Source organism: Rhinoderma darwinii, chromosome 7 (genome assembly GCF_050947455.1).
Source record: "Rhinoderma darwinii isolate aRhiDar2 chromosome 7, aRhiDar2.hap1, whole genome shotgun sequence".
NCBI classification, from domain to species: domain Eukaryota; kingdom Metazoa; phylum Chordata; class Amphibia; order Anura; family Rhinodermatidae; genus Rhinoderma; species Rhinoderma darwinii.
The window spans coordinates 17,105,836-17,120,546 of NC_134693.1; the positions used below are offsets into that span (position 1 = coordinate 17,105,836).

General features: G+C 43.6%; 1 protein-coding gene across 3 annotated transcripts in view; it reads left to right on the forward strand.

Moving 5' to 3' along the window:
• The window catches only part of ST6GALNAC3 (ST6 N-acetylgalactosaminide alpha-2,6-sialyltransferase 3), a 183,093-nt gene that overhangs the window by 102,633 nt on the left and 65,749 nt on the right, over window positions 1-14,711 (forward strand). Inside the window, exons 3-4 of one of the 3 annotated variants that reach the window (XM_075832854.1) lie at window positions 131-564; window positions 13,219-13,554. In XM_075832854.1, the coding sequence (XP_075688969.1) occupies window positions 131-544 (414 nt within the window). In that variant the 3' untranslated portion in view covers window positions 545-564; window positions 13,219-13,554. Of the gene's footprint in view, window positions 1-130; window positions 565-13,218; window positions 13,555-14,711 lie in introns of those variants that run through there. The other 2 variants (XM_075832853.1, XM_075832852.1) reach the window with 2 other exon arrangements.

The window sequence follows — 14,711 nt, forward strand, 5'->3', positions numbered from 1 at the left end:
AACTACAGCTCGACCACCTTCTCCTACCTGAATCCTTGATTTTCACAGTAGTTTGTAACCATAATTCTTCAGTGTCACACATGTCCTGAACATCCCATAAACTGATGAAACTTTTTGGTTTCTTCTCCAGCCTCTCCAACTTGACTGCAACCATTGTGCAATTGTCTCAAATTCTGGACAGATGTCGGGGCAGAAGGCAGGACATGAGATCGACCAGTCTTCTTGCATATGGAGAATGAACAATGCTCCAACCAAGGGCTATACTGAAGACGTGGGCAAAAGAACAACAATCCGGGTGGTGTCCCACACAAGTGTACCTCTGCTTCTCAGGGACCCCGACTACTTCTTCAAGGAGAGTAACGATACAGTCTATGTCATATGGGGGCCATTCAGGAACATGCGACACGACGGAAAGGGGATAGTGTATAACATGTTACGCAGAACAGTAGAAAATTACAGTAACGCTAAAGTTTACATAACGACAGAGATGCGCATGAGCTACTGCGACACTGTCTTCAAGAAAGAGACCGGTAGAGATCGGTGAGATGCATGCTTTACTATGGGGTAACTACAGCATCCTACGCAGCGTAATGTGATTTTATCAAGTTTGGGACATGATGCATTTGCTTATATGATATAATAGCGGAAAAGGCGTCGATTTTATTGCATACTAATGATATTGTAGAAAATAGGACGTGTAATCGTCAGCCTAGGTAACTCCTATCAGAACATTCAAGTTGCATGGTTCAAGTCTTTGTCCAGCCGCCGTTGTGGTCTACGTGCTCCATAGGGTCAACACGCGAAGGGTTTTCCAGCTTTTCAGGAGTATGATATCACCCCCAGTTATACTTAGTCTTAGTCATGATATCAATACTATTTTGTGTACATTTTATTTTCTCAACATTTTTATTGTGTCAGTTCTTGACCTCTTTGCGGCCAAAAATTTGATTTCTCTATTTCATGCACATACAAATCTAACTCTATATGAAGCCATAACATAATAATGCGAACATTTGGAGAACATGCAAACTGTAGATGTTGCCCTGATCGGGACCTTTGGCTCCCCACCGATCAGACATTTATGGCATATTAAATAGGGAATAGGTTTTAAAAAGTTTTATAGTTGACAGGTGTACATACAAATCCAACTTGCCGATATAAAAAGAAGTATGCCGCACCATTCAGCCCTGTTGAGCCTCCCTTAAAGGGGTATTTATATGACATAATGTTATGCTATATCGCTAGGATTAAAATCGGTGGAAGTCCAACCTCTGGGACCCCTGCCGATCCGAGAACGAAGGGCCAGAAGCCCCTTCGTTTTTTTTTTCTGTACAGCGGCACTCCAAGCCAGCTAACACACAGCTCCATTTAAGTGAACCACCCCCAACTCATGGGCATCCTACCAATGAGGACCCAGACTCCAGATGGCGGCTACATTCAGCAAGAGCAGAAATCATTGTCCTTTTTTACTTTCTTGACTTTTTCCCTAGAGCCAGCCCTCTCTAGTGGAAGCGACTGTTGTGAGAGCCTGAACCTACAGTTGCCATGTGAGCCCCACAACAAAAAGCCCCTAAGATAATATTTAACTTTTTTTAAATGATGCGATCAGCAGATGATCGAGCGTTTGCTCGTTCACCTGCTGATCGCTGCCCTGTTTACAGAGGACAATTATCGGCAACAAGCTTTCTATGAACACTGTGCTGCTCGATAAACACCAGCGTAAAACCCCCTTTACTTACCCTAACCCTATAATCCTCATTGCCTCAAAGATATTTTTTTGGCTTCAATCTCCCTTCCCCTTTTCTCAAGGCCTCATGCACACGACCGTACAGTATTTACGGTCAGTAAATACTGCACGGACGGGCCACGGAGTGTCATCCGGATTTGTGGACCGTTCTTACAGTATTAAGTATAGGAGCACGGTTCGTAAATGCGAAAAATAGGACATGCCCTATTTTTTGCGGCGTATTCCTACGGCCCGGACACACACACCCGTAAATCTACGGACAATAGAAATTAATGTGTCAGTATTTTATCAGCAATTACGGATCCATAATTGTGGGTAACAACTACGGTCGTGTGCATGAGGCCTTCGCCTATCATTTCATCCAATCTTTTCCGCAGTCTTTATAGATGTATACATGTTGCATTATCTTTAGGTTATTGAAGGCGCTCTTGATTTGATTCTGCAGCCACATCATAATAACGTCAGTATCTTCGGTACATTGTTCACTCATTACACAGGAGCCCCCACAGGAGTCGGGGAAAGAACCCAGTCTGCATTATTTATTCTCTGATATCTGGTGAAGTGCCGTTCCTAGTTAGGCCTTCGAGCACAATTATGGAAAGCTATAACATATCTTACATTATGAAACAATGAGAAAAACTTCGGGGAAAAAAAATCATGTAAAATGGCCAATGTGACAGTATCAGTAGCGCCTTCTTATCTGGATCCTCCCTGGTCTGAGAAACGTGTTTTTCTAATTATTAGTCTCCGCTCCCTGATAAACCATAACTCCGCTCTCACAGATAAAAGTCCCGGAGTTATTGAAATGTAATTTGTTTGGTTTAAATTGAAGCTTCAAGTCTCATTTAAAGAGTATTACATTACTGGGGAATATACCGTTTGTCAGAGGAAGTAATGAATCTCGCTACCCGGCTGAACAATTTAAGAAAGAATGACTGTGTCAACGTCCTACGAGGAGATAAGAGCGTTATGGCAGCTGAGGTGCCTGCTGCTGATCTTGGCGGAAGACGGGCACATTAGATATTGATTCAAATACCATACTATTGTACTAAGCCTTTACAAACCCAACAACACTCCCTAGCTACATGTGACTGTACAAAAAATGTCTAGCATGGACCATTGCCAAAGAAGAAATAAACTAACCTTAAAAAGGGGTTGTCCAGGAACAGACAACTGATGACCTATCCAAAGGATAGTTCATCAGTATATGATCGGTGGGGGTCCGACACCTGCACCCCGCACCGATCAGCTGCTCCGGCTGCCTCAGAGCGCTGGGTGTACATGCCGGAAGCAGATGGCTTTGGTCACGGAATAGCGGCCGAACTGCAGTACTGCAGATCTTCTCCTATTCAAGTAAATACTATTCATTGAAAGTAGCAGACTTTCCGCTACGGAAAAAACGCACCATTTCCTGCGGTTTTCACTGCAGAAAATGGTACGTATTTTGCTGTGTTTTTTTCAGTGCTGGAGGTGGTGACATCTCCTCTGAAAAACACAGCAATTCAGTCCACTTTCCGCAGTAGGAATTGACATGCTGCGGTCCCAAAAATACGCACCGCAGGTCAATTTCTGGTCAGAATTTTTTCACAGCGTGTGGATGAGATTTGTTAAATCTCATCCACTTTGCTGCTACTGTATTCTGCTGCGTATTTTCCATCCGCAGTTCCGGACAGAAAAATTGCTGAAAATCCGCAACGTGTGGACGAGCCCTTAGAGATAGCAGCAAGGAGATGGAGGAGGTTGTACACAGCAGATCAGAGTGTGGAGAGGTGGGAAAGCTTCCGGGTCTTCACTCAGGTTGTCAGTATGAAAGAGTGGATAGGGAGGGGAGCAGAGGTTGAATCACAGAGATTAGTGTAGAGAGAAAGCAGTACAGGGATGAAGCTGTACTTATACATGAGATCTTGTGAAAACAGCAGTATCCTGGAGTCACAGACCACAGATCCATCATGTTTTACTGGGAAGGACACGTTTTAGTAGTCTGAAACTACAGCAGCTTGCAAACTGCTTATCAGGGGGGTCTGAAAATGACGGAGGGAATTAATTAATATAGCAGCCTGAAACTTAGTGCAACTTCTTAAACTCCAGGTAACCACTAACATATGTAGAAATAGTTTTTCATGTCATAGGTTTCCATAGCCTTTAAACATCACTTTATAATCTACATAAATCCAAAATCCTGTGCTGATTAATTTCTTAATACATCTTTATAGCGATTGAAGCTCTGTTTTTCTGATAAGGAGCTCTAATCCCCTGCATAATTATAAAATATGATTGCCTGCAGCCACCACTAGGGGAGCTTAAGAGTTTACTGCCTACTGTTTATACATTACCCCGTTAGTGACCGCCCCATAGTGTTTTTACGGCGATGCAATAGCCTTTTCCCGGCGGCCACTAATGGGCTTTATTCTGATTCATACGCCTTTTTTCGGCGCTGCATCGGAATAAGTCAACAGCGGGAAGCTGTCAAATCTCCGTGCTCTCAGCTGCCAGAGGTAGCTGAGGGCTGGGGGCATCTCTGCTCGAGTGGGTGAGATCGATATTAGTATTGACCTCACCAATTTAACCTCTCAGATGCGGCGCTCAATAGCAAGCACCGCATCTGAGTGGTTTTGGAGAGAGGGAGGGAGCTCCCTCTCATTCCACCGACACCCGGCGATAAAATCACTGAGTGTCTGGGACTCCGATGGCAACCGGGGCCTAATAAAGGCCCCCAGGTCTGCCTGTAGTGAATGCCTGCTAGGCTATGCCAGAGGCATGGCCTAGCAGATGCCTGTCCATTTTACACGGACAGGCATAATACACTGCAATACAGAAGTATTGCCGTGTATTATAAATGCGATCGGATAATTGCATAGTGAAGTCCCCTAGTGGTCCTACTAGTAAAAAAGTAAAAAAAAAGTTTAATAAAAAGTGAAAAAAATTATGAAAAACCCACTTTTCCCCCTTACAAACTGCTTTATTATTAAAGTTACACATATTTGGTATCGCCGTGTCCATAACGACCCCAACTATATACTTATTACATAATTTAACCCGCACGGTGAACGTCGTAAAAAATAAAATGAAAAACATGCAAAAATTGATGCTTTCTTTGAATCCAGCATTAAAAAAATGTGATAAAAAGTGATCAAAAAGTTGCATCTACTCCAAAATGGTACCGATAAAAACTACAAGTTGTCCCGCAAAAAAAAGCCCTCATACAACTGCATCGGCGAAAAAATAAAAAAGTTATGGCTTCAAATATGGAGACACAAAAACAAATAATTTTGAAAAAAAAGCGTTTTCACTGTGTAAAAGTAGTAAAACATACAAAAACTATACAAATTTGGTATCGTTGCAATCGCAACAACCCACCGAATAAAGCTATTGTGTTATTTATACCACACGGTAAACGGCGTAAATTTTGGATGCAAAAAAGTGTCGCGAAATTGCAGGTTTTTTTCTATCCTCCTCCCCCAAAAAAAAGTTAATAAAAGTTAATCAATAAATTCTATGTACCGCAAAATGGTGCTATTAAAAATTACAACTTGTCCCGCAAAAAATAAGACCTTATGCAGCTATGTCGACGCAAAAATAAAAAAGTTATAGCTCTTGGAATGCGACGATGGAAAAGCATAAAAAATGTCATTAAGGTCTAAAATAACAACACAGTATGCAGTACGACTCTAAGCTCCCCCTAGTGGTGACTGAAGGCAACCATAATTTTATCATTTAAGACTATGATTATGCAGGGGATTTTTAGCTCTGTATCTGAAACTGGAGCGCTGACCGCTATCTATTATAAAATGAATTGGTGCAAAATTACCCGGAAAAAAAACATGGTGTCAAGAGGTGAAAATTCACTTTAAAGCATAACCCTACTTGGAACACATTTTTGTTGTTGTTCAATTGTACATAATTCTTTGAGCAGCTTTGCAAAATGTTCCCTTTTCTTTTGAGTTCCATCATGTCGCATACTCCAATCACATCAAGAGCTGCATTCAAAATTATTCTGGTTATCTGCCCTCTATAAACTGTGAAATGTTGTAAAAAAAAATTATTTATATAGTAGGTGTATTATATTTGTTGCTCTGTCTGAGAACCAGTGTGTAATGGCGGGGGGTAGGGAGACGGACAAGTGAGCCCTAATCTACCCGCCACTCTGTCCCTGCCTACTTGCAACGACCCGCCCTAGGCGACGGGGTACAACTGGGCGGCGGTCCCTGCGCTCAGTAAGTGCACGACAAACATACAAAGGAACACAAGCAAGGAAAAGGGGCAGTTGCCCACAGCAACACCGTGAGCAACCAGAGTGGTGAACGAGCCGAGTCAAGCCAGGAGTGTGCGAGGTACAAAACGAAGAGCAGAAGAGTAGTCAGTAAGCCAGGGTCTGTATGGAGCAGATCCAAAAATAGCAGGAGCTGTAGCTGGGCCAGGAAACCACAAGAAAAGAATAACCAGCACAGAGGGACAGGAAGGGCAGGCTTAAATAGACCGAGGGCGGGAGCTAGCTGAGTCTGGCAAGGTTACGATAGGCTCTCCCACTCCTAAGCCTGCCAGCCACAGTGGTGGAAGCAGGAGTCAGTCTCAGGGATGTAGCCTCAGGTGCTGACTGATTAATTCTGGGAGTTAACCCCCGAAGCTGTGCCTGGCAGATCCTTTACAGTACCCCCCCTTTTATGAGGGGCCACCGGACCCTTTCTAAGTGGACCTGGCTTACTGGGGAAACGCAGGTGGAACCTCCTGACCAATACCCCAGCGTGAACATCCCGGGCGGGTACCCAAGTCCTCTCCTCGGGCCCGTATCCTCTCCAATGGACCAGGTACTGGAGGGAGCCTTGGGCCATCTTGCTGTCCACAATCCTGGCCACCTCGAATTCCACCCCCTCAGGGGTGAGGACGGGAACAGGAGGTCTCCTCGAGGGAGCCAAGGACGGGGAACAGCGTTTGAGGAGGGAGGCATGAAACACGTCGTGTATACGAAAAGACGGGGGTAACTCCAGCCGGAAGGAGACAGGATTGAGGTCCTCAATGACCTTATACGGCCCAATAAACCAGGGAGCAAACTTCTTGGACGGAACCTTGAGACGCAAGTTCCTAGACGACAACCACACCAGATCCCCGACCATAAACAAGGGGTTAGCAGAACGTTTTTTATCAGCCTGAGTTTTTTGTACGCTCTGGGACGCCTCTAGGTTTTTCTGAACCTGGGCCCAGACTGTGCACAGTTCCCGATGAACGACCTCTACCTCGGGATTGTTGGAACTACCAGGTGAAACGGAGAAGAGCCGTGGATTAAACCCAAAATTACAAAAAAAGGGAGAGACCCCTGACGAGTTACTGACCCGGTTATTAAGGGAAAATTCGGCGAGGGGAATGAAAGAGAGCCAATCAAATTGACAGTCAGAGACAAAACACCTTAAGTATTGTTCTAGAGATTGATTAGTCCTCTCCGTTTGGCCATTGGTTTCAGGATGGAAGGCAGAGGAGAAGGACAGATCAATCCCCAACTTCATACAGAAGGCTCTCCAAAATAATGAAACAAATTGTACCCCTCTGTCCGAAACAATATTGACAGGGACCCCATGGAGACGCAGGATGTGTTTGACAAACAAGGTAGCCAACGTCTTGGCGTTGGGTAGTTTCTTGAGGGGCACAAAGTGGCACATCTTACTGAAGCGGTCCACCACCACCCACACCACCGACTTGCCTTGGGATGGAGGCAAATCGGTGATAAAATCCATGGAGATATGTGTCCAAGGTCTCTGGGGAATGGGCAACGAACGCAGTAAGCCCGCTGGTCGGGACCTTAACGTCTTTAGGCAACCCAGGCCACCAATAATTTCTGGTAATGAGGTGTTTGGTACCCAGGATGCCTGGATAGCCAGATAGTGCGGAGTCATGATTTTCCCTAAGTACCCTTAGCCGGAATTGCAGGGGAACAAACAGCTTGTTCTCAGGAAGGTTCCCGGGAGCTGAACCTTGATCAGCAGCAATATCAGAGACTAAATCAGAATCGATCGAGGAAATGATTATACCTGGAGGCAAAATACAAGCAGGATCTTCCTCCGAAGGAGGGCTGGCCATGAAGCTACGCGACAGTGCATCAGCCTTAATATTTTTAGACCCAGCCCTATAGGTAACCATAAAATTGAATCTGGTAAAAAATAACGCCCATCGAGCTTGTCTCGGGTTTAGCCTCCGGGCAGATTCTAGGAAAACCAGATTCTTGTGGTCGGTAAGGACCGTTACCTGGTGCCTAGCCCCCTCCAGGAAGTGGCGCCACTCTTCAAATGCCCATTTAATGGCTAAGAGTTCGCGGTTGCCAATATCATAGCTATGTAATGGCGGGGGGTAGGGAGACGGACAAGTGAGCCCTAATCTACCCGCCACTCTGTCCCTGCCTACTTGCAATGACCCGCCCTAGGCGACGGGGTACAACTGGGCGGCGGTCCCTGCCCTCAGTAAGTGCACGACAAACACGACAAACATACAAAGGAACACAAGCAAGGAAAAGGGGCAGTTGCCCACGGCAACACCGTGAGCAACCAGAGTGGTGAACGAGCCGAGTCAAGCCAGGAGTGTGCGAGGTACAAAACGAAGAGCAGAAGAGTAGTCAGTAAGCCAGGGTCTGTATGGAGCAGGATCAAAAATAGCAGGAGCTGTAGCTGGGCCAGGAAACCACAAGAAAAGAATAACCAGCACAGAGGGACAGGAAGGGCAGGCTTAAATAGACCGAGGGCGGGAGCTAGCTGAGTCTGGCCAGGTTACGATAGGCTCTCCCACTCCTAAGCCTGCCAGCCACAGTGGTGGAAGCAGGAGTCAGTCTCAGGGATGTAGCCTCAGGTGCTGACTGATTAATTCTGGGAGTTAACCCCGAAGCTGTGCCTGGCAGATCCTTTACACAGTGTTTTGAGTTGTCTTAAGTGCAAGTTCACCTTCCTTCTGTGGCCATGATTGCATTTCAGAAGTTGTCATGTGGAGCTGTCCTGAGGATTAGATCCATTATCTGGGAAGATCACTGGTTGACATTTTGGGGAGGAGGCTGCTGTATGTGGGGTTTGAATCAAATGGCTAGTGATCAGCCAGTATTATTTCCCCTTCTTTCTTGTGTAGGTGTCAGTAGAAATAAAAAAGCCACATATTCAAATGTGGAAACCATCATCAAGCAGTAGTAAACTTGATGATGGTTTCCACTTGAATACATGGATTTTTGGGGGTTTTAAGCCCTATGTCTATTAGGAGCAAACAGGGCTGACAAGCAAAAGGAAGACATTAAAGGCTGTAAGATAAATTAGTATTTTATGCTCCACATTTTTAGCCAAAGGAACCCAAATGTTAAACTTAGGGCTGCATCTTTACATCCCCCTAAAAATAACAGATTACCCATCTTGATGATTAATATTTTATTCCCCTCTCTCCTTTAGGTCCCACCATATTTAATAACTTATATTCGCACTCATAACTAATCACACCAGGAAATGCGAAACGCGTCTACCCATAAGTAGCATAAATAATTTAACCAAAACAATTATTTCTCTCGCCATAAATCTGCCCCTGTTTTTTCCTGGTCGTTATTGTATAATTTCACTAATCATCTTGAAACACGGCCCACCGCGTGATTTATATGACATTACATAATCAGCGAGACAATAACGAACCAACTGGCCTCGCGGATCTGTCTCCCGGAGTACCTGGTGATTTCGGATACAAATTAAGATTGTGTACTGAAATGTATTAAATGTTATTAGACGTGTAGATCAAGTTTATTGTCTACAAAATGGAGCCTTTGGGAGGAAATTGCTCGCTGGCAGCGTTTACGAGTCTTGGTTGTGTATCAGCCGCTTCTCTTTTGTATGCAATGCAATGAATTAATGGCTATAGGCTTGAAATCATTCAGGCTTTTGTATATATCTTTCCCCCCCCCCACCTCAAATAATTGTGACACCACTGAGGGGACCAGAAGATAAGGGACGGAGAACATTTTATATTGTTTTTGGGGATTTTTTTTCTGTTTTTTGCTTCTTGCGGCTGGTAATTATGAAGTCTCTCTTCAATTACATTTTTAATTTTGCAGAACGATGTTCTCTCTGTCAGCGATGGCTCTTATTTCTCGAGGAAAAATTTGTAAACAAGGACAAAGAGATGTGTCTGGATAAAGTGTCATTGTTTTTTGTTTCTACTGCGGCAAATTTCCGTGAACGCCTTACCGACATTTGACGTAACTATCCGTCATAGACGGTAAGGGGGGAGCATGGAGCCGGCTCACGGGCTGAGATAAATGTCAGATAGATGCGGTCCCACCTCTGCGACTTGCAGCTATCTCTAGAACGGGCCCCCTAAACCCCGTTCTACCTTTCTCGGTTCCCGTTGCCTTCGCAATTTCCGACCATGTAATCAGGAAAACAGCGTGGCGGATTCCGTAACTCGCGAGCTACGCTGTTTTCGTATTTTCAGACCATGTAATGAGGTGGCTGGGAGGCAGCGGGAACCGAGAAAGGTAGAAGGGGGTTTAAGGGCCCCGTTCTAGAGATAGCTGCAAATCCCAGAGGTGGGACCCGCATCTATCTGACATTTATGGCCTATCCCGTGGATATTCCATAAATGTCCCTGATGGGAAAACCCCTTTAACCCCTTAAAGGGGTTAAAGGGGTTTTTGGATTTTTGTTTTACACTCCAAGCATTCTATGAACTATAACTTTTTTTATTTTTCTGTCAAAGGAGTGGTGTGGAGGCTTGTTTTTTGCAGGAGGAGTTGTAGTTTCTATTGGCACTATTTTAAGTACCATATAATGTACTGGGAAACGGAAAAAAAATTCTATGTGTGGTGAAATTGGAAAAAACGAATTCCTCCATTTTCTTTTGGGTTTCCTCTTTACGTCTTTCACCGTGCGGTAAAAATGACAATTTAACTTGATTCTGCTGGTCAATACAATTATTGCCATATCTATATAGGTTCTTAATGTTTTGCTCCTTTTACAAAAAAAAACAATTTGTTAGAAAAAATATTTTTTTTCCATATTCTGAAAGACATAACTTTTTTATTGTTTTGCTGAGGGCTTTTTTTTTGTGGCGAGGGCTGTGGTTTTTATAGGTACCATTTTTTGGTACACACGACTTTTTGATCACTTTTTATTTTAAAAAAATGTACCGCTAATTTGACCAAAAAACAGCAATTCTGGCTTTTTTTTTCTTTTTACGGCGTTCACTGTGCGCGTTAAATAATGCTACATTGTAATAGGTCAGACTTTTACGGATGCAGCGATACCAATATTCCTTATTTTTTACATTACTTCAGAGGATAAATGGGAAAATGTTTTTTTTTTTACTTTTAATTTCTTAAAGATAATAATAATTTTACTACTATAAACTTTACTTAACTTTTTTTTTACATATTTTATTAGTCCCCCTAGGGGACTTGAACCAGCGATCGTTAGACGCGAGATCGTCTGATCGCTGGTACAATACACTACAATACTAATGTATTTGCAGTGTATAGTTATTTTTACAGGCAGAGTAAAGGCAGACCTGGTGGCCTTCATTAGGCCCCTGGGCTGCCATGACAACCATTGGCACCCCATTTTCGCATCATGGGGGGGCCAATGAGCTGTCAGACGGGGCCGCTCCCTTCTTTATAATACCTCAGATGCTGCATTCGCGATTGGCCACAGCATTTGAGGCGTTAAACGCCCAGGAACAGCGCGATCGCTGTTCTTGGCCATTATTCCCGGGTGTCAGCTCTAATACACAGCTGACCCTCGCAGCCCCCGCACCATGATGTGCACTTACGTCATGGTGCGTGAAGGGTTTTTAAAGAGCAATTCCGCCCTACACTAAAAATCACTGCACCAATACTGTGCAAATTGTCAATGTGAATATTAATTATGATGGGATGCGCGAAGCTAAAGAATGACAACTTGTCTGGTATTTATTTTAACAGCCCCAGACCAATTGTCAACCCCTTTTTATACCCCTCGGTTATAGATTGGGGTCCCCTCTAAGAGCCAGAACGGAGGTCTGCTATAAAATAGACAAGGGACATGGAAAGCCCGTTCACTTGGCCGCCATGTGTTACTATAGGGAATATGGCTGGACGCGGCCTCCACTGGTGGTAACAGAAGCCGAACCCGCAGTGATCATCTAAACTCTGGGCCGGCGCCATACCACACAAGGTGGTTCGAGATGAAAAAAAATCACACGTAGTTATAATTCTTCTTCAGCTATCAACTTATTAAGCCAATATGAGGAGGAGTGTCACCCAGCTTTCCTAAGACACTGACAGACAAATTAAACTATGCAGTGATATGTTCTCTACTTTTGCAATTGCTGCATAACCATTGCCATTCAGGGACCTAGGAAAGCTGGATGATGAATCCTTTAAGAGCAGTAATAGAGGGAATTCGAGGTAAACATAATGACATACCCCTATAGGCTAGATGTATCATATAGCAGTGCTGAGTATAATTACCTGAAGCATAATTACGCAGCATAGCGATATCCAGGTGAGCGGTTTATCAAGGTCTCCTGTAATAGACGGATCTAGGGAATGCTAATTAGTTTAGGTGACTGTGAAGGAGTGCAGGACGGTGGGGGTAGACAAGAGGGACTGTCTTGGGACTGACTCAGACAGAGAAATTGTATTATCATGGCTTAGCAATTGCCTGGTAACATCTTGTGCATACATCTTAGTAGCAGCGAACATGTAACGAGAGACATGACAAGCCAGTGCTGCAGAGCTAATGTTGTGATAATTAGTTCTGGCCTTTTTTCTTTGAAATCCTAAAAGCAGACTGACAAAAACGAAGGATTCATGTCAGGTTTGGAGAATTGTTAATAAGAAAAAAACTGCAACCTACAATATTCACCCTTGAGGATGCAAACTACGTGATAATAATGTAATGTGTATGTTACCTTAATGAGGTTTTAACTCTTGATATACCAGTATTTCCTGGTGTGTTAACAGCTCAGACTCAAGAATGAAGCAGCTCTCTCTTCCCCTCTCCCAGCAGGAAACCTCAGCACAATAACAAGAACCATTCAACTGATGAATTACATTCAACCAATCAGCTGGAACCATTCCCTTGTCCTCTCATGGGCCCAACTAGTAATAGTCTGACACTAAAGTTAAAACATTAGCCCACAAATCAATTTGTAGCATCGGTCAAAGAATTCAAATCGTGAAAAATAAGTTTAGCCGCAAGCCGATCAGCTGATTTTGCCGAGCCTTGTCTTCTCTTTATGGTTTATGGTAATTATCTTTGGGATGAATCGTCTGACACTGCGCCTCCAATTTGCTCCAGTTTCCACAGCGTTGACCTGAGATCAAAATAATTGGGGGAAAAAGATCATAAGATTCACAAAAATAACCCCTTGTTTAAAATCTGGAGGCTTATGTCAATTTTCTCAGTTGTGTCTGATTTTGCTATTATTCTTTGCGCGACTGTTTCCTGCGCACGTCCTTCAATCATTCTAATTGCTTCCTTCCACAGAGTCACTCAGTAGTCAGACTATTACTGTGCGCTGCCAGTTCAGCATGAAGCCATCTCGCTTGCAGCCTACGTGTGAGAGAGGGAACACTTCAAGGGGAATTATGAGGCGATCTCAACCAGGCAGACAATCAGAAAGCAGGGGACGCCACAAGACGCTTTGTGAAAATGTCATCGTTTTTTCCTGTGTGACTGATAAGCGTGATATAGAAAAATTTAAAGAGCCGCTCCACCCAGTGAGTGTTTATAAGTGGAAACAATCAGCATCTATCTACTGTATACATATAATGTCAGAGGCGATATTGACTCGAGTCTTTTTAATGAAATTTGGGACCATGATGCTTTGTGGCAATGCATTACATCCAAATGTGGGTGGACCTTCCTCCTGGCCAGCACAGGCTCCTCCCCTTTACTGCTGATTGATGGAAGGAAAGTGACAACCACCTTTAAGCTCCACAAAAAAGTATTTAGGAGTGGTTGCCACTTTTTTTTTTTTTAAACCCCTCTATCCGAGTTTCTGTTATCTAGGAATATGAAAGGAACACAAAACATAGAAATGAATAATAAAATTAAATAGGATTTTCTGCTCCTGAAAAATAAAATCTTTTTGGAATTTTGAAGCAAATCGGGATCAATTTCCTCTTGATCCCTTCCATTTTTCACTGATAGGGTAGAGGCTCCGCTAAGGGGTTGGGCCTCAGCATGCCCGGTCTTCTATTGCATGTAAAACAATGGGGGAGGGCTTGTGCTGTAGCAAGTAGCCTTACAGCCAGGTCTGATCTGGGGTTTTTAAAAAAGAAGGAGAATGGGGGGAATACATTTATGATCTCCTGGGACACTTATAGAGGGGAATTGCTGGCAACAAAATGTTATAGCTTTTATTTCGTATGCACGTAACATTCGTGTGATTTAGGTCATTACGGTGAAATAATATTTTTGCAATTTTTTTGTCTTTATTTGCAAAATCCTATTATGTCAATCATAGGGTCAGTAAAGGGGCAGTAAATACCGTATTTTATCTACTGCATATTAATGTAATATTTCCAGCGTTCTATCTTAGTTGTCAGTGTTACGTGTCAGCAGATAATGGTTTGATGTTGGCAGCGTCGGAGGTAGCACCCAGGTCTCTCAGGACAGGTCCGCAGCATATCACAGGCCCGGGTATGTATTCAGAGATTACTATTCTGCATTTCCTTTTATTAGCCACCAACCACATATCTTATCTTTTGTCATGGCTTTCTATTAAAAAGCACCTAGCATGGGAACAGACAATATTTTGGATTCTACTTGAAAGTCCTAACATCTCTCGGGGGAATCTTGGAGTACGTGAGCTGTAAACAAAAGGCAGCTGCCGGCAGGCCTTAGCGTGCATGTTATGAGGCTGCCTCAGTACAGAGACTTTGAATTATTAATGATCCGAGTGACTTCTTAAAGACAGAGATAAAGTGTGGGGTATTTTGCTTGGGGTGAAGGGGGAACGTTGTGCTGCAGCAGAA